This window comes from Ictidomys tridecemlineatus, chromosome 8 (assembly GCF_052094955.1).
Source record: "Ictidomys tridecemlineatus isolate mIctTri1 chromosome 8, mIctTri1.hap1, whole genome shotgun sequence".
NCBI classification, from domain to species: Eukaryota; Metazoa; Chordata; class Mammalia; order Rodentia; family Sciuridae; genus Ictidomys; species Ictidomys tridecemlineatus.
In genome coordinates, this window is record NC_135484.1 from 6,954,355 (window position 1) to 6,974,493 (window position 20,139).

Here is a 20,139-nt window from a genome sequence, read left to right on the forward strand (position 1 = left end):
TTTCACAGGTGCATTCACCAGATCAGCATCTGACGTTTCAGACTCTGGATCCTTCTTTGCCTCTGCCAGTCAGTCACCAAAGTGGATTCAGACCAGCTGCCTATACTCCCTCTTTCTGGATCCTTCCACATCTATACAAAGATATGGTGTCTGTAAGGATGAGTCAGAAGTCTACTGCCACTCAGGAGGTCACTTCCTAAAAATACCTTCAGAGGTTTAAATGAAAACCTCCTTTTTCCTTCTCTGGTCAGGACGAATGAATCCCACCCTTACTGTCCATGTCTGACAGGAGGGTCAGGCCCTAGTGCCTCTTACCCCAGATCCAAACCTGTGAGGAAGGTGAGGGGCGCCAACACCTCATGTCACAGTGTGGCCACGCTGGCCCTAATTCACACCCTTACCACCTCAAGCCCCTGCATTTCAGGTGTGAGCTTGAGTGTTTCCAGATTTCAAGCAAATTTCCAAGCATTTGGGGGTTTCAGAGTCTTGATCTGTCACAATGGCATCAAAGCACTCAACATACCACCAAAGAGGAGAGTAAAGGTGTCACTATCTCACTGAATCCAGGAAATTCATAGCATTTGTCACCAACTGGCACAGTATATATTCATGATAGTCAACTACTATTTTAAACTATCCTATAGCCAAAAGCTGTAGGATTTCACCTCTGTGGGGGCAGGGATGGGCCCTATCCCTCCATCAGAGCCTCACAAAGGCCTGAACAATCGAATTTCAATTGTCTCTGGACTCCCTTTCCTAAAGCCAGGAAAAAGCCTCCCATAAGTAGGACTGTATTAAGTCCACACTTGGTAGGTGCAATTGCCAGTGAAAAGCCCAGCCATTCTCCAGTAAAGGTGAACAGGGACAGACCAGGTACTCCTCACCCTACAGCCTTGTCTCAGTTTAATATCAAGGCTGTGGATTTATTAAAAGGCACTTATTAAGCACCTACTTGGATCTTTTTGGTATCTAGAAATGTCTCTCTGACTGTGTTAGCAAAGTTTTTCACTGGGTAAGACTCATGTGACTGTTATCGTGTTTTTCACGCAGAGGTATAGTCTTGTTTTATGTCACAGGAGTTAGGAGTTTTCAAAGTTTCTGGCATCTATGTTCTTGTCTGTAAGGAGGTGAGTGGTATGAGCGCAGAGGGAGAGCACTGTGTGATCGCTCCTTTAGCTTTCTAAAATGAATTAAACTATATAAATGTTACTTTCCCTTCTTACTTTCTAAAGTGCTGGTTTTAGCCATATCCCTGCTAACACCCTAGAAATTCAGAAAAGACATCATAGGCATCTCAGACAGAGGGAAAGTGGATGAAATAGTCCAGGGTATCTCAGACTTTTAAAGTGCATACAAAATAAGGCCATAACACTGTGCAGTGCTCTGCCTGGTGAGAACAGGGCAGCAGAGAATGGGCTCCTGCTCTACACCTGAAACCAAAACACCCTGGCTGGGCACCTCCCACCACAGCTGGGTTTCACAGGGTCAAGTGGCTCCTATTCTGTGTGCTTTGCCTATGAGGAGGAAACTAGAAACTGGGAGATCCTGATACACCCAGTTCAGGTTCAAATGACTGCTCTGTTGAATAGTGAATTCTCATGTCTTTGTACCAACAGTACCCAGATTTCATGTGATTGCCATGAACCACCATAGGGATGATTTTTGAGGCAATCTGATTCTGAGGGAGACAATTTAAAGAAGGAAGATGAAAGAATTTAAAAGACTGTTTTGCAGTTTGGTGCAAAACAAGCTGCATGCCTGTAATCCCAGTGGTTCCAGAGGCTGAGGCAGGAGGATCCTGAGTTCAAAGCCACCATCAGCAACTTGGCAAGGCCCTGGGAAATGTAGCAAGACCCTGTCTCTAAATAATTTTAAAAGGGATGGGGACATGGCTCGGTGGTTGAACACCACAGGGTTCAATCCCTGGTCCCTTGCCCCAGAAAAAGACTGTTTTGCAGCAGCATTCTGGAATAAAATTCTGAAATGGAGGACTTTTCAGTACATGAAGGAAAGCAGTGATGCTAGGAGATAGCAAAGATGCCCTAAGAGCGAGTGATGCTGTCGGAACTCTCAAATGTTATCCGACTAGTGAATAGTCCTCAGGGGCTGTGTGGACCCAGTGGGTGGCAGCTTTTTAATGTAAGGCTAAGAGCTGATAAATGGGTGGTAATATCAACCTGGGCGCCTACAATCTCTCTACCATCTTTTCACATTTTTTACTAATAGGCTAAACAAAGATAAAGGTAATGAAGTATGTGGTGTACACAGCTAGAAGGCCCAGGGACTAAATAAAGTAAACATAAGAGTCCATTTGGAATGAGGCAGACCTTTCCGTGGTATTCAGGGAGAGTGGGGGGGGGCCTGCCCCGCCCTTGTCTCCCAGGCCATGCTGCGCCTGCTGCAGGTTCCCCACTCCCTCAGCCCCGCTGCTCTTTCCCGCTGGTCCTGGCTAAGTACACGTGCAGTCACTCTCTCCATTACATCCCCAACTTCCTTCACTTCTCCCCTCCAAACCACGAGGCTGAGAAGGGCAGAGGTGGGGCGTTCAGGGTCTGCCTGGCTGCATCAGCACTGGTGTCTCCCGCCAGCCAGGGGTGCAAGGCTGCCTGCTCCCAAGGCCCACACAGCGGCCAGCTCGGACTCTGAAAGGAGAATGACAAACCGCAGGGAGCCTGGGAATTGGGAACTGAGGAGGCAGAGAAGAAGGATCTGGAGTGAAAGGAACCCTGTAGCAGCAGCTGGGCACACAAACTGCGTCAGCAACGCCAGGAGGTTGATTTCAGCTCAAAATAAAAACATTTCTCAACAATTCTAAAATGCAAAAGAGCTGCGGAGGAAGACAATGACTAAAGAACAAATAGAGTGTGTCAACAGTGCCTCCTGGCGTTGTATGACACAGCTCCCTGTAGGGACGGGTGAAAATGGGAGGTGGCATTAGGCCACTGAGTTGCACACGTGTTGCAGTAAGTCCCTCTGAAACAGCAGTGGTTCTAATGGGCTGAGAACACATTGCCTAATGACACATGAAAAGCACTGCGCCCTGAGCATGGACAGTGCTGGCCCAGAGGTGACTCACAGCTTGGCAAAGTGACAGACTACACGCGCACGGACAGAGGACCTCTTCAGGGCAAGGCTAGGAGGCTCCATGGAGGGACGAAGTGGCAAACACTCCAAGCAGCACATCGTGGCAGTTTAAACCAGAATACTGAGGGATCAGCCAGATGGTGACTTTGGACACTCACATTGAGAAGAGTCACCTGCTTCGACACACTGTCAGTAAACAAATAAACGGATCCATTTGGTACACTGATCCTCCTCTAAACAAGAAAACAAGGTCAGGCCTGAAAGGACAGGTGCACACTCCCATATGCAGAAATGCACTCAAATGTCAAGCTGAAACGCTTCCTGGTCCTGTTTCGGACTTCTGCACCGGCATTTAAAACCTAAACAGAGTCTATAAATACAAAGGAACTCCAGACCTTAATGCTGTTGCATCCCTGGAAACAATCTCATTTCCACCAGGAGTCCCTATACAAGTCTAAGTCCCACTTTAGGGCCACCTTCGGCGGCCGGTATGAGCCCACAGAGAGGACAATCTTGTTGTAGCTGCCTCACCTCTGGCATCACCTCCTACTCCAGTGTACAAATGCAGCTTTATGCATGGGCTTGCAGAGGGGTCTGCTTCTGAATGACAGTGGTCTTTTATGTAAGCTCCACTAGGCTAGGAAAGAAATACTATTTTCTAATTTTCTTTAATGCTCTAGTTCAAAGGCTGGCAAACTCTGGCCAAAACCCTCAAACAAAGTTTAAGGACTCACACTTCCCATTTTGAAAACTTGCTCTAAAGCTACAGTAAACTAAACCCAAAGCATGCAGAAGGAAGGGAAACATAAATATCAGTACAAGAAACAGATATGGAATCCAGAAAAATAGACTGAGAATACTACTGACACCAGAAGTCAAATCTTTAGAAAGATCAACAAACCTTTATTTAGCCAAGGAGAGAAGCAACAAATTACTAAACTCAGAACTACAAGTAGACACCACTACTGGCTTTATAGAAATTAAAAATGTTACTGGAGATACTACAAACAACTGGCAATCATCAGGTAACTTGGCTAAAATGGATATATTCCTAGAAAGACTGAAATTACTGATACCAATGAAAGGAAGTAGAGACCTTTAAGAAGTACACAGAGTGAATTAATAGCTTAAAATCTCCCCCAGCCCAGGGAAATCTATGTCCAGCTGGTTTCACTAGCAAATTCTACCAAATACGTAAAGAAGTTTGGTGAGCAATATCAATCTCCCACCATCTCTTCGTGAAAAAGAGGAGGAAACTTCCCAGTTCACTGTCAGAAGCCAACATTAACATGAGAGCCAGACAGGGCATCGCAAGAAATGAAAACTGCAGAGCCAGGCCTTCTTCCTGCAGCACTGAAGCCAAGTCCTCAACAAACCCTGCGAACCCAGGCACAGCACACAGAGGGAGCTCATGCAGGGATCGACTAGGGCTTAAGCCACAAATCAGTCAATACACTTTATCAACCAAACTGAGGACAAATCTACATGACAATCTCCATACATGAAGAAAGAACATTTGGCAAAGTCTAACATCTGACCATTACAAAAGTTCTCAATGAACCAGAAAGAGAAGGAAATTTCCTCAAATGCAGAAGGGTATCAGTGAAAATCCTAGTGACTAATTTCTACTTAAGATGAAAAGCAGGACAAGAATGTCCATTCTCACCACTGTCACTCCATGGTGCACGGGAAGGTCAGCCAGCATCGCCAAGCAGAGTTGAAAAGAGAAGCCTCTTGTGAAAGGAAGAAGTGAGACTGCCCTTATTTATGAGCACCACAACTTCAGATGCAGAGGATGCTCCGGAGTCCACAGGACACCTGGCAGGACTACTTAGTGAGTTCAGCAGAGCCACAGGGTCAAAGATCAGTATTAGAAATCAACTGTACGTATACATACTAACAACAAACATCTTAATGTAAAATTAAGAAATATTTTCATTCACAATAACATGAAAAAGAATACAACACTTAGGAATGAACATAAGTTTGAGAGTTGTACACTGAAAATTACAAAGCATTGCTAAAAGAAATTAAGTACCTAAATAAATGGAGAGAGATGCTGTTTGTGGATTAGAAGACTTAAAATTAAGATAACAGTACTCCTCAAATAGTATCATAGGTTTGATAGAATTCCTATCAAAATCCCAGCTGGGTTTTTTGCTTGCTTTGCAGAAATTGACACATTAATCCTAAAATTTATATGAAAATGCAAATAACTCAGAATAGTCAAAATTGTTTTGAATAAAGAAGAAAGAAGTTTCAGGACTCACAGTTTCCATTTTAAAAACTAGCTCCAAAGCTACAGTAATCAAGACTGGGAGACATCTACCTAAGATAGACATACAGATCAATAGAACAGAATTGAGAGTCCAGATGTACATTTTACATCTATGGTGAACTGATTTCCAACAAGATGTAAAATCAATTCAATGGAGAAAGAACAGTCTTCAACAAATGACGCTGGGTTATGCAAAGACCCACATGCCAAAGGATGAATTAACTAAAAATAGACAATAGGCTTTATTAAGAGCTAAAACTATAAAACTCTTAGAGAAAATAAAGGTGTCTTTGTGACCTTAGATAAGGCAATGATTTCTTAGATATGACATCAAGAGTACAAGCAATAAAGAACAAATTGGTAAATCAATGGAAGGGTAACTGATGTGATACAGCAATGTGTATACGGGGTAAAATTGGGAGTTCATAACCCACTTGAATCAAACTGTGAAATATGATATATTAAGAACTATGTAATGTTTTGAACGACCAACAATATAAAAAATAAATAAAAAAATAAAAGAAACCAGGGCGATGGATTGCTGTAAGTTCCTGCACCTGTTTCCCACCCCCCCCCAAAAAAAGAACAAATTGGTAAATGGAACTTTAAAAAAATTAAAAATTTCTGTGCTTCAAAAAGGAACCCATTAAGAAAATAAAAAGACAAGTAATTACTTCAGGGGAAAAAAACACCTGCAAATCACATATCCAGTAAAGAACTTGCAGCCAGAATTGATAGAAGACACTTACCACTCAACAAGTGACAAAAAAAAAAAAAAAAAAAAAATGCTAATTTCAAAATGGGACAAAAAATCTGAGTAGACATTCCACCAAAGAAGTTGTATGAATGGTCAAATAAGCACATGAAAAGGTTTCACCATCATTAGGAAAAAGCAAATCAAAACCACAATGCAACACTATTTCATACTCAATAGAACAGCAATTACCCAACAGGAGAAGCTGGGACCCTCAGAAGCAGCCAGTAAGAATGATGAGCATGGACTTATCGGGCAACCCAGCAGTTCTACTCCCAGGAGACATGTCCACACAAAGATTGTGTATGGGAATGTTTCAAAAAGCAGAAGCAACCCAAATGCCCATTGACTAGTAAATAGATAAATAAAGTATTACACGTCTCCATGGAACAGCAATCATCAATAAAAAGGAATGAAGTACGGATCCATGCTACAATGTGAATAAATTCAGAAGTGAGCTATGTGAAAGAAGAAAGACACAAAGGAAACATATTGTAAGGTACTAATTACAAGAATTGTCTGGACGAGGCCAGTATACTGAAGCAGGAAGTAGCTGAGTAGTGACCTTAGGTTAGCCAGGAATGGCAAGTGATGCAAGTGGACATGTGGTCTCTTTCTGAGGTGATGGAAATGCTCAAAAATCAGATTAGGATAATGATTGTACAACTATATAACTGCAATAAAAACCATTGAATTATACCCTTCAAATTAATAAGTTATAAGGTTATGTAAATTGCTGCTCAAAAGGATATTAAAAAAACTTAGACAAAATTCTAATTGTTTTATAATCCTCTGGATGTTAATTTCTTGGCTGAAAAGACCCACTTTTCAGCCTGGAGGGAGGGAACAGAAAACATGCTAGAGGAGTGGCCAGCCTAGTGTAGCTGCTGCATGGAAGGAGCAAGTCAGGGACCTGAAAAGATTTCAGGAATCTTTAAGGTCAATCTTTAAAAAAAAATTTAATAGCAAAATGAAGTAAAGAATACCATCAATGACATAAGGCTAGGCTTTTTGAGAAGGTTCACTGCTGAAATTCAGTTTACACTATGAATGTAGATGCGTTCTCCTCGTCCAGCAGTATTTACACCGACGACCTAGCACCTCTACATCTTGGTTTAAAAATAAACTGAGCCTGACATGTGGTAACTAGGCTTGAGCTTCAGTTGTAATTGCTGGTTAGTAGGATATAATTAAGAAGGGCTACCTCATATCATCAGTGTTGCTTCACTATGTCCTCTGCTGGTCAGCAAGGAGACACCAGTCCCTAAGGAACACCTAGCCAGTGTCCAGCTGAACACACTGGCTGTGCTTCTTCTGCTGAGGAAAATGCCAGGCCTCTCTCCTGACTGCTGGCTCTTAAGCTGGGAACCATTAAAAGACAGTGTGACTTAGCTTTCCTAAAATAAACCATTTATTGAAAAAAGAACCTTTTTCTTAAATTTCATTAATCAGCCTTTTGCATAACAAACCTGCAGCTTGCCAACAACAAAAAGGTTTCACAGTCAGTGCACTCAACAAAAGGAGATCAGAACAAGGTCCGGGACACCTGATAACACCACAACTTCTTTTGAACCCAGAAGGGTGAAAACACTACACTGATGTCACGGTTCTCCACCACGGGAGAAACAGGAGACAGAGGCGGTGGTCCGTGTACAGTAGTAATGGCACTTAACATGCAGCTTCTTTAACCTCATGGACACTGTCACTCAGGAGGCCCTGTGCCACGTCAGACAAACAGGAGCAGCGGGAGCAGCGACGCCTGTCACCTGTGCAGTCTTCAGTTGGAAGGTTGAAAGGCGAACACTGCTTCTCAGCAGTCTATGTAAATATTACATACAGTAGTGACCAAGGGGTTCTCCAAGTCCACAACTACCAGGCCACGGGCTGGTGAGCTTCACTCTTCATCTGTGCAAACCTGTGAGGAAGCAGGAGAGAGCTGAGCCCAGGCAGGTGCAGGCACACAAGCAAGCTCGCCTGAGCCAAGACTGACAGTAAAGGCCAGTCCACCACCCTGGTGCCAGCACCCTGCTGGACACAGGGGGAGAGGCACAAGAAAGGAAATGCACAAGAAAGGACACTCAGCACTGTCCTCTCTCAGGGAGAGCCTGGGAATTGAGAACTGAAGTTACTTTTTCAAACTTGTCTAATCTTGGGTCAATGTTGATCCATTATTTACATATTCTATAAGAAATAACTATTCCCGATGACTAGTCCCTAAGGCCCCACAGCTAGCCCAGCTGCCTGTTCCACACCCCCGCTCCGCTCCTTCCCGGTTCTCTCCGGCAGTGGGAGTGCCTCACAGAGCCCTGTGGTGCTGCTCTCCGGGGTTCCAGTCTCCTCGTTCTCACTGTTCTGACACACACCCCAGCAACACTTCTGTCTCCCAAATCTCTATCACAGCCCAGTTTCTTTTGGAGTGCCAGCCCTAACATCCAAATGCTCATCTGAAATCCACAAGTGAATGTTCCAAACGTGCTGTGAATTTAACTTACTGGAGGGGAAACCATCCTGCCCCTGGCCCGCCCCTTAGCCAGTTGCCCTTTACAGTGGTGAAGGTAGTTTCCATGAACTGCTGACAGCCAGGAAGCTGGGCCACCCTAGACTCCTCCCCAAGTTCCCCCTTCACATTTCACATCCGACCAGATCCTTAGTCAAGGCCAGGCTACCCTTAAACATGGTGGATAGTCTGCTAATTGCCCATCCTCAATCCTTCAGCTGTATCAGCAGATTCCTAACTAGTTTCTTATCTTCAGAGTAATCTTTCCAAAAAGTTATTTAATCATGTTACATTTACAATGAAGCTGGCATGCCTTCAAGCCACTCTGCTCCTTTCCCAGGCCATCTCTTGCCCTTTTCCATACCCCGTTTTCCTCACCTGGCTCCTTATTGGTTCTCCCTCTGGACTCAGCCTTCATGCCTCTTCATGCAGGCTCCACACCCTGCCTCGATTCCTGACCTGGCAAAACCCTCTCTAACAGGCTAGGTTATCAGCCTTTCTTTCTAGAGAAAACAACAACTGAAATCCCCCACTGCTCTAATTCTTCTGCTCAGTAGGCCACACACCACCACCACAGGTCTCACATCTGGCTGTCCTAACCAACCTGTCCCTGACGCCACACACTATCCATTCACTGCAGTGGAAACCCATCTTGGAGCTAGTTCCATTTAAAATCCTATTTAACTGTCCCAGGTGTACCTAAATATGTGCCACCAAAATAGATCAAAAACCTCAATAAACATTTTTCAAATTAAAAAAAAAAACAACATTAAATTCCCTCACATGAGAAGACATTTAGTTCCTTTCCATTTTAGATAGTTATTTTAAAATTTTAAGTTTCCAAATTTCCTTACATGCCAGATGCAAAACTGAACTTAAATATTTAAACATGAAGATAATGATCAGTGATCTGACCTTGACAAAAGAATGGTCGAGGAGCTGGCTGGCCGTCCACCTCATCTTCGGGTCACTTTCCAGGCAGTGAGAGAGAAAGTCCTTTCCCTCAGGGCTTAATCTTTCAGGAATTGGGGGCTTATGTCCCATTCCCACTTTATACATAATCTGAAAATTGTGTTCATATTCATGCCAAGGCCTCTACAAAGAAGGGGAAAAACATCTGATTTTAATATTACATGGCCATATAAAATGCAAATACTCAATCTTAGGCATCTTAAAATTGGTATCTATATTTGAAGTTAGCAAACTTTTACTCAAAAGACCAAACAGAAAATATTTCAGGCCTAGAGGCCACCTGATCCCCATTAAGCATTCGGCTTTCTCACTAGAACACGACAGAAGCTGGGGACAGTACGTACAGGAACAGGTGTGACCGTCCAATGGAACCTCGTCTAAACGCAGACGGACAGCACAATTTGCCCAGGCCATTTGGGATATTCTGTTAGTCCAGCATAATTTAGAAGCCACTGTCACATAACTAAAAGATGTAATATGTAAAATGATACAAGTCACTAAAACATACAAAACTCAACATTTCTCTCACAGGGATTTAATATGCTCCCTGGTTGAATAATGAAAACTCTGTGTGGGCAAAGCTTATTTTACCATGATGAGAAGAAAAATGAGGTTCACAGGGGAAGGAACCAAATTATTGTACCATTCTAATTTATGTGCTATTGATTGGTTATTCCAACATGTACTCTTGATGTTCTTGTGTGGCTTGACTAAAATAATGCAGACACCGTGGCTATCTTCCTTAACGCTATCAGAGTTAACATCAGCAAATATTTGCTGAGCACTTGCAAGGTATGTTCTTTTTCCACAGCTGCAAGTATAGCTGGATAATGATTTAACTAGTTTCCTAAGAACACTTAAGAGCTTGCTAGTGTTTCTTCTGTGTAAGTGATGCTGGACAGCCAGACACTCTTGTGTACATGTCTATACTATACATTTTTATAATTACTCCTCAGTAGTATCTTCATCAGAAGCTAAATTTTCAGAAGGAAAAATCTCTTGATTTGAGGTTATGCAATTTAATTCTGACAGATACTGTTTCCCAGAGTATTCTGCATTTTTGACCACAATATATGTCAATTTCCTTATACCCCCAAAGCAAGTATTCTATTTTTTAAAATGTCACTCATGTGCTAAGTAAAAAATAAAATTCCACTTTTAAATATGTAATTCTGATGAAGCTCAACATTTCATGTTTCTTTCTTTCTTTTAATTAACAGGCTTATGTTTTCCAGAGTAATTTAAGTTTACAGAAAACTCCCTCGGAAAATACGAAGTTCTCACCCAATTCCCCACCCTTCCAGTTTCCTGTTATCCACATCTTGCATTCGTGTGGTCTATTTGTCACAACTGATAGGCCAACGTCCACGAATTATTGTTCATCAAAGTCCATAGTTCACATCAGGATTCACACTCTGTGCTGTGGAGTCTGTGGGTTTGGGCACATGCACAATGGCATGTATCCATCACCACTATCCCACACAATGGTTTTGCAACCCTGAAAATACCTGTCCTCCATGTCCGTGTGCTTCAACCACTGATGTTCTTGATGTCTACAGTTCTACCTCTTGCAGAAAGTCACACAGATGGAATCATACAGTAAGCAGCCTTTTCAGATTACCATCTTTCTTCACTTGGCCAGATGTAACTAAGGTTCCTCTATCTTCTAAGGATTCATAGCACATTTTTAAAGATCTCTGAATAATATCCCACTGTGGGGATGTAACAGTCTGTTTACCCATTTATCCACTGAAGGACATCTTGGTTGCTTCCAATATTTGGCATTTATGAATAAAGTTACTGTAAGTACTAATGTGCAGGTTTCGCATGGACCTAAATTTCAATTTCATGTTTCTTTTTGTAACTGCTTGCTTCTTTATGCTTTCTTTAAATTCACTTGTTAAGTGTTCTCTATAGCGTATATCTTATAAACACTTGTTTCCTAGTTTGTCCTTTTCCTCAACATTATTCTGTCTCTTGATAGGTCACATTTTTATCTCTAATTGTGTTTTCTGGCAGAAAATGTGTCCATAGAATTTATAACCAATAATAAACCACAACTACTGCCCCATCCCTGTACAGTGCCCTCCTGAAGCTCCTCCTCCAGGTACAGGTTCTGCTTACCTTGCCTGTCACCATCTCTATGACAACGCAGCCCAGACTCCAGATGTCTGCTGCACGTCCGTGGCCTTCTCCTTTAGCACGGGTAATGACTTCAGGTGCCATGTATGCTTTAAAAGTCACAGATATGGTGATTGTAATAAATTATAAACACAATACTATGTATTAAGAGTGCCGAGCAATAAATTAATATTTCTATATTATTTTCCTGAATTATGTCAATGCTGAAACTGAAAACAGGTATTTTGAATCATTTGTTGAATAGACTTTTTAGGGACAGAATTCTGTTTTAACAGACAACTTTTGAATGTGCAAATTTTCAAATAAATTGTATTCACATTGAAAACAGGAAATTGAATTTGCAAAGGAGGATACAAAATTTTATGACATTAAACAATCAAAATACCGTTTCAACTAAAATAGTTTTAGTAACACTATAAACAACACAAGAGTCTTTCTGAGAAGAAAAAGCAGCTATCCTCCGAGGGTAGTTAAGATCATTACTCAGTCAGCTGCCCTCCAGGAGAAGCCCGAGCATGTGGGGGAGGGTCCTCCTCATGACCTGAAACCTGCTCCCACCCTGCAGGTCTGTGCTGACCAGGAAGGGTGAAGGGAAACCCAGGAGCCATGCCCACAGCACTTAATGAGTGCAGACCAGCCCCACTGGCCCATACCTGCTGTCCCCAGTGTGCTATTCACTTCACCAGGCATGGTCTGGGCATTGTTTTTAAGCTTTACTGAGCATCCAAAATCTCCCAATTTGATGAGTCCAGATGAGGTAAGAAAGATATTGGCACCTAACAAGAAATAAGCAGTCATTAATCAGCCTCTGAAACACAATATTGGCACCTGCATGTTAACATGGTAATCTAAACTACAAGAAACTATTTATAAACTAACTAATATAAAGATTATGGAGTTTTACTTACAACGTGCAATTATAAAAAGATGTGGTGCTTATTCACAAAAGTTAATAATACAAAGCAACAAAATTTAACATCAGGATAGATAGCTCTGACCAATAAATTTGGAAATGAAAGATGCATAGATTCTAACACTAAAAACTCACAGAATACTTGAGAAATTATTATAAAACACAAATGTCTGTGACAGCTCCTGAACATTAGAGTTGGATGCAATTAACAGCCTCCACAAGAGGAAGAGACACGTAGAAAGACCAGCACACAAGCTGTGGCTCTTCAGAGGTGTGGCTGAGGCCACCTCAGGATATGTTTTAGAATATGACTGAAAACAATGTTCTGTAATTTTCCAATATTTCTACAAGCAATATACAAGCCTAACTCATACCAACTTATAATTGGAACTTGGGGTTACTGCTCACCTCTCAATGCGGCTTGGCCTTTTACTATAGGCTACGAGATATTATTGCTCCAACTAAGTCACACATCTCTAGCATGTGTCTATGGTACTCCTAAACAAAAAGACACCCAAACTGGTAAGCAGTTATGTGATGAGAGGTAGTCTAACAGTCATCCTCAACACTCGAGTCCTCCCAAGGTTCAGGTCCCCACAGTGGACTAGAGTGGTGATTCTGCAATCCTGCACATGTACTCAGCGTTAGCCATGCTGAACTATAAGGCATTAGATAAGGACACCGGTGTGCTGAACTGATTCAAGGACTTGGGCAATTCTCTTTACGCCCAAGACATGACAGTGCACCAAGGGTAAGATTTCTGAACAACTAAAATAGGTAATGCCAGGGGCTGATACAGGGCCAACTAAGCAAAGGCCCAGAATAATCCCCACAGCAAAGCCATGTGGTGGAGAGGCAGGCAGCCAGCAAGACTTGGGAATGCTCGGTGACTTAGGGTGAGCCATGCTGTGAGCATGAACAACTCCTATGCTCAGATGCATCAAATTCTGGTGGGATCCGAAGTAGTCCAACAGACTGCATCTGGTCTCTGGTCAGAAGTCACACCAACTCTCAAGTAAGTGTGTTTAGGTTAAACTCAGACTACATGACAGATGGAACTCTTTAGTGCCAATTAGAGAAAAAAATACTCTCCTGCTTTAATTATCTCCTAGACTTAAAAAAAAAAAAAAAGTCAGGGGCAGTGTGGTTAAGTACAAACGGCCACACTAACAGATCTGAGATGAAAGGATCGCTATTCCCCTTGTGCCAGAGTGAAATGCACTTCTAACCAATCAGCATGACCGAATTAACCTTTAACGGAACTTTAATTTGGAGGTTGGTGTAAATAAACCCTGTTCTTACCTCCAAAGACATAAATGTACATTGACTTACAAAGCTATTTCTGATTTACTATCATTTTATACACTAGAAATAGAAAGGTTGCTTTGTTAACAAATATGTAGTAAACACACAGGCTATGTCAAATTAGCTCATGAAACTTCCTTTTGGAGAAGCAGATTTCTCTAACAAACAGATAAGAAGCTACAGACTCTTCTCAGGGACGGAGACGTGGTTTTACATCACTTCTCAACATGGTGTTTGTTAAAGTGAAGATCTATCTATGTGGAAATAGACATACTGTGTAGGAGAGGATGGGAGTGAGCATCTCCAGAGCACCTACTATGTGGACACCGGGTGCACGTGGGGATTACCTTTAATGTCACGGTGAACTATGCCATGCTCATGGAGGACGTTGATGGCGATGGTGATCTGCTTTGAATACAGCCTGATGACATGCTCCTGGAGCCCCAGTCTTGACACCTCTTCTAATGTGCCCTCGTCACAGTACTCCATGAAGATGTACATTTCTTCCTACAGGAGGAATAAGATGAAGCCCTGACTGTGGTGTTCCTTACAGTGTGAACAGTCTGGAAAACCACCTAGGCCGTGCTCCAGAATCACTCTTCTTCCTAGTGATGTGCCACATTGGCCATCCCAAGCACTGAGTGCGCTGTGCAGAAGATGTGTCTAACAGAGCTCATCAGGGTAAGAAAGCCTCCTCCAAATCACAGGGGATGCACTTCTATAATCCTCCAAGATCAAGTCTGCCATATAATCTCAGACAGGGAGTTACAAGGCCTTCCTAGATACTATAAAGTACTGAAACACATCCTTCTCCAACGTAGACATACTTGTGAAAACATCAGAAATGATCAACACTCAACTCTCCCTGGCAGCTTTGGCTGCCAAGACACTCCAAGTTATCCTCTCTTCCCTGACACGTGCATCTCTAAACCCAGGGAAATGAATGTAAAGGTTTTAATTTTCTGTCATTTTACAAAGTTTCCTGAACAGCAGAGACAAGTATTCAGTATCACTTAAAAGATGTACTTTGAATGGAAAGCAGGCACATGTCATGTGGAGGGGTGCTTCAGAAGGACCTTCTGACTGGCAGGACGGGTTTCAGTGCTTTGTAATGTTGGGTTGATGACTACAGTCTACAACTTACATTTTAGGAGGAACTCCTCTAGTTTCAGAGAGAAGGCAGAAATGATGTAAGTCATGGAGATTTCCTGATAATTAGGCAAAGTTACTGTGCTCTGAAATGAGAAGACCTGTGATGTAGAACAGGACTCCATTGTGCACCCTCACTGACTCCTCACACAAAGCAGTGTGACTCAAGGTGGCTTACTCTGTGCAGCTCCACACCAAAGTACCGAACCAGATTGGGGTGCTTGATGCCCTCAAATATCTTCAATTCGTCTGCAGTCTCCTTGATGGTTTTATGGTCATTTGGTTGAAATCGAATCTGTGAAAGGAAAATTGCTGATAACTATCAACACCATCACAAACAAGAAACAGGAATGTCCTAAGCAACGAGGTCTGTAAAGGGGTCTCTTTGACACTTTCATTGTCCAGGCCCACTGGCATATGGTCCTTTTGTATATGACTCAACTTACAGATTTTCTTTCCTTTGTTGTTCAAGAAAATTAAGAATACTTGTGTTTGAATAAGTGAGGATATAGCAGCTAGAATTACTGTTACAACTATGAACATAACCACCCAAAACATTAAATATCCATAAGCAAGCTGTCACTGGTGTTTTGTTTTGGGGCAATACAGAAAAATCAAATCTGATTCTGCCTGTATGAAGTTTACGGCTCTAGATTTCACAGGTAGACCGTGCAGTACTGTGTTTCTGTGCCTCGTGTATTATTCCACTTGGTGCAATGTCTTCCATATGGTTGAAAAGGTGAGTACAATTAATAAAACTGCCAGGACAGCAAGTTTCAAATTACAAAAAAAGCGATGAGGAAGGTTAATTAGTTTCATTTACTCATTCCCCATTACCCACATGTATCAAAACATCACCCTATCCCATTAATATGCACAGTTATAATTTGTCAATTAAAAATTTAACACAAAAGGAAAAAAAGTTTACAACCAAGTTCGAAAGAGGAGAGCCACTGGCCAGCACGGCAAAGTGGCTGGGACCCTGCGGGTCAAACCCCCCATCTCACCCTCAGCCCATCCACCTTCCCAGCCATGACAGGGCCTCTCCGTCGGGAACAAGCCCTTTCCCTCCCTCCCTCAGGCTGTTCTCTGGGCTTCCCCTACTCTTGTCAATCCACCTCCAGCTGTCAAAACACTACCCATGTGTGACGCTCCTCCCAAATGTCACCTTCTCCCCAGCTCCCTGCTCCCTCCTGCGGCACTTCTCATATCTGCGTGGTCTTGACATACTCTCTCTCCATCTTCACTGGAATCTTCAGCACCTTTATACCCCACGTCATTATGTTAGCTCAGCTGTCGCGTTGGTCCTGACTGTCTCAATGCTAAGACATGGGCCTCAGGCCGACACACCTTGCCATGGATAGCACTTGTCAGCTGTGAGCAGGAGAAGCTTGTCTTTACTCTCATGCTGAGCAATCCAACTCAAGGGCCCCCCTGAGCCAACTGACTCACCTCCTTCATGGCCATCAGCTCCCCCGTGTCCACACTGATGCAGGTGTAAACCTTCCCATACTGTCCTTCTCCTGCGAACAACACAAACAGGCTGCTCGTCTAGTTAACACAGACAGGTTTAGTCTCTGAAGCTTACAATCATGTTGTCCATTACTTCTGGATGTATGTTTATATATCTACAATTATGTTCTCTAGAGTTTGCTTACTGCAAAACTCAAAATAGTTTTGAATGTCCCCTAATAAGTGAAGTCTCAGACATCGATGTGTCTTCTCTGTAAATATTTTTAAATAGAGAAAAACTGGCTTCAGAAAACTTCCAAAGAGACATCAGACAAGTGATGAGTGGCTCACACTTCTGAGCTCTCCTGCCTCACAAGGAGATCTGTGTTGGGGTGGAAGCTAGTGGTCAGGAGCACACAGGCCCCGTTTAACCTGACTGCTACAAGGGCCAGGAGCATGGGGGCAGGTATTTTCTTGTGTCCCCTCTGGGATGTCAAACCACAGGGATTTACAGCTGAATTAGATGGAGAATGACAAACTCTGTAAAGCACTTGACTGTGCCAGGTACTACCCTACTTGATATCACCAAGGCCCTCCAGTTCCCCGAGGCCTGGAGTCCTCTTTCACAACTGTGTCTGCCCCTCAGAGTTAATTACCTGACAGATGGACACATTGAACAGAGACTATTTTCACTCCACCTTCCTTATTTTCCTTACCAATTTTGTTTCCTCTTTGCCATTTGAAGGTCACCTTCCTCAAGCCAACATGCATGACATTATCATAGGATTTAGGGGTATCACAAACTTGACCAATGATATTTTTTCTCCTCATTTCTCGATACCGCTTTTCTTCAAACAATCGGACTGATTTCTGGATAGCTTCTATGGGTCCTTGTTTAGAAGCAGAATCTGCAGAGAGACCCACAAACTCATCGGTCCTAGTCACTACAACCAAGTCAATTTCCAGTAAATACCAATGACAATGGAGCAACAGACATCAGCATGTCGTCACACTCAGATAATAGCAGGTGAATGGAAGGCCTGCAGAGAGTGTCTCTCCATGACAAGACACACTAAATAAACCCCATGCTTGTTAGAAGTTCATCTCCAGCCCACCCTCCTGCTGGCCAGCACCTTAGCAAACAGGAAAACTTACCGAGTTACTTTCCTACATCATTTTATATTTCAGTTCCCCATTATCTGCTAACCAAAAATCTAAGTTCCTTCAAACAGGATTCAAGGTCCTGCAGAATTGAGACCCAGTTTCACTTTTCTAGGTCTTTTTGTTTTAGCCCTTCCTCTTTTCTTCTCCTACCACAGGCTCCAGATCTGTGAGAGACTGAAAGATTTATGGAACACACCAAATTGCTGTTTACTTTCCCCTTTCAAGATTTCTTAGTCTTGAATATGTAAATATGAATTATAGTAGCTCTCCCAAGGGGAACAGTCCCAGTGATTCCCAAGTTTACTTTACCATAAATTGTTTTGAAAAGCACAGCAAAGATCTGGACTCTGGGGGAGACATGAACAGACCCTGCATCAGGATCAAGCCTAGGATGTCTCCCCTACCTAAATCCTAGACATACACGTAATCTGTCACCAGGGCTGTCAAATATGGCACCCAAGCTTTTTCCTACTGCCATTCCCTTTTTGAAGCCCACCTTAGTCCAATAAATATTATTAATACTGAATCACTTGAATGGGCATTCTAACTGATCTCCCCAATTCAAGCTAGCAGGTAATCTATTGCATAGTGTTTTCTAATCCCGTCCCCCCTTTAACCAAATATACCAGCTGCTCAAGAGTCTTTGAGAGCTGCCCACCACCTCTTAGATCACTAAAGACCTCACCCCTCCAATTTCACCTGCATTTACATCCAAACCTGTCAGTCTGGTCCCACTGGACCATTCTGCAGCTCTCAAGCCTCAAGGTATGTTTTTCTCTGTATTTTGCCTCTTGCTTTGTTATAGACTTGTCTTCCCTCAAGAGTCAGATCAGGGCTGGGGATATAGCTCAGTTGGTAGAGTGCTTGCCTCGAATTCTAAGGACCTTGGTTCAATCCTCAGCACCACAAAAAAAAAAAAAAAACGAAAAAAAAAAAAGGGTCAGGTCAGTCTCCTCCTTCCTAACCTCTATAGGTCCTGGGGACAAATACTCTTCTGATTGGTCATACATAGTTCAAAGAGGTGCTGTGCTGGGGAGAGCTCCGGCCTTAAAGACAGAAGTGTATTCTAATCCCAGCTGTATCATTTACTACCTTGGCCAAATTATGAGGTCTTTCAGAATCTATTATCATTTATGAAATGGGAGAAACATCTATTCTGTATAATGCTCAAGACAACTGTGACAAAAAATACATAAAAGCATTCTGTTGATCATAAAATGCTTGACAGTGAATTTTCTGCTATTCACATTTCTGATTAATACTGACTGATCACCTACTTCATTTCAGTTTTTCCCCTCAACTTTTCAATATAAACAGCTAATTATACTAAGCTGCTTAAGAATATAAAAAGCTTGTAATTTGCTAAATAGGAAACATCCACAAACAATTAACAATGGGAACTGATGTCAGAAGTATGAGATCACAAAATATTAATGTAAAAGGTCCAATAATTCAGAAGTTAAAACAAAAAAATTTTTTTTTCGTACTGGGGATTGAACCACAGTGTACCACTGAGCCACATCTCCTTCCCCCAATCCCACCTTTAAAAAAAAATTTTGAAACAGGATCTCACTAAGTTGTCCAGGCTGGCCTTGATCCTCTTGGTTAGCCTCTTGGTGATCCTCTTGGTCAGCCTTCCAAGTCACTGGGATTATAGACATGTGCCTTGGTGCCCACAGCAAGCTAAGACAATTTTAAATTGGAGCTAATCAACTCACTCTTAGAAAACATTTTTAAGTTCAATGTCCTTCTTTTACCTTTGGTCTGGCTAATAAGTGTCCGAAGTTCCCAACTTCTTCTTGTTGACCCACTTGAATCACCTCTTGGATATGCTGGTTCTGCAAAAAGTATTTTTTTAACGCAATTTAAAGATTTATAAAATAAATATACTTGAGGGAAGACTGAAACAGTGAGTGGCCATGGTTACTCTCTGGCCATCCTTTCTGGTGATCAATTCCTAATGTGCTTGATGTGGGTGCCAGAAACTATTTCTATAATCAATTCTAGAAAATTGTACCAAACTCATAAGTTGCTATCAGGTTTTTTTACTACTTCCTATAAATAACAGAAAAGAACACTATATGGGTCCTGCATTCCTGGGGACCCCATTCAAGAGGCTGGTTTTGGAAACTCTGTCCTGATGCAACAGGAATAGCAACATGTTGCTGGGCAGAGACACTGAGGGCTGCACTGGAATAAAATTTCAGCATATCATCAACAAGTGCAGTATCACTTTGATATTTTTTAAAGTGAATAGGAGTACCCAACAATTAAAATATCAGCAATACTGATTAAAAAAAAAAAAGCAAAAAGTAGTCTCAGAATATGCAAAGCCAGCTAAATAGAGGCATCTATATGAAAAGTCAGGGTGTTGAGCACCAATCTTCTCATAGAGCCTAATGCTCCTGACCCTTTCTTCCTCTTTACAG

The 20,139-nt window shown here is 42.3% G+C and overlaps 1 protein-coding gene across 7 annotated transcripts in view; it reads right to left on the reverse strand.

Moving 5' to 3' along the window:
• Window positions 1-7,509: 7,509 nt before the first annotated feature.
• The window catches only part of Map3k4 (mitogen-activated protein kinase kinase kinase 4), a 101,367-nt gene continuing 88,737 nt past the window's right edge, over window positions 7,510-20,139 (reverse strand). For 5 of the 7 annotated variants that reach the window (XM_078018790.1, XM_078018789.1, XM_078018786.1 and 2 more), the window contains 9 exons: window positions 19,468-19,548; window positions 17,263-17,454; window positions 16,547-16,617; window positions 15,273-15,389; window positions 14,293-14,452; window positions 12,381-12,503; window positions 11,710-11,816; window positions 9,529-9,708; window positions 7,510-8,031 (listed from right to left, as the gene is read on the reverse strand). In XM_078018790.1, the coding sequence (XP_077874916.1) occupies window positions 8,011-8,031; window positions 9,529-9,708; window positions 11,710-11,816; window positions 12,381-12,503; window positions 14,293-14,452; window positions 15,273-15,389; window positions 16,547-16,617; window positions 17,263-17,454; window positions 19,468-19,548 (1,052 nt within the window). In that variant the 3' untranslated portion in view covers window positions 7,510-8,010. Of the gene's footprint in view, window positions 8,032-9,528; window positions 9,709-11,709; window positions 11,817-12,380; window positions 12,504-14,292; window positions 15,181-15,272; window positions 15,390-16,546; window positions 16,618-17,262; window positions 17,455-19,467; window positions 19,549-20,139 lie in introns of those variants that run through there. The other 2 variants (XM_078018792.1, XM_078018791.1) reach the window with 2 other exon arrangements.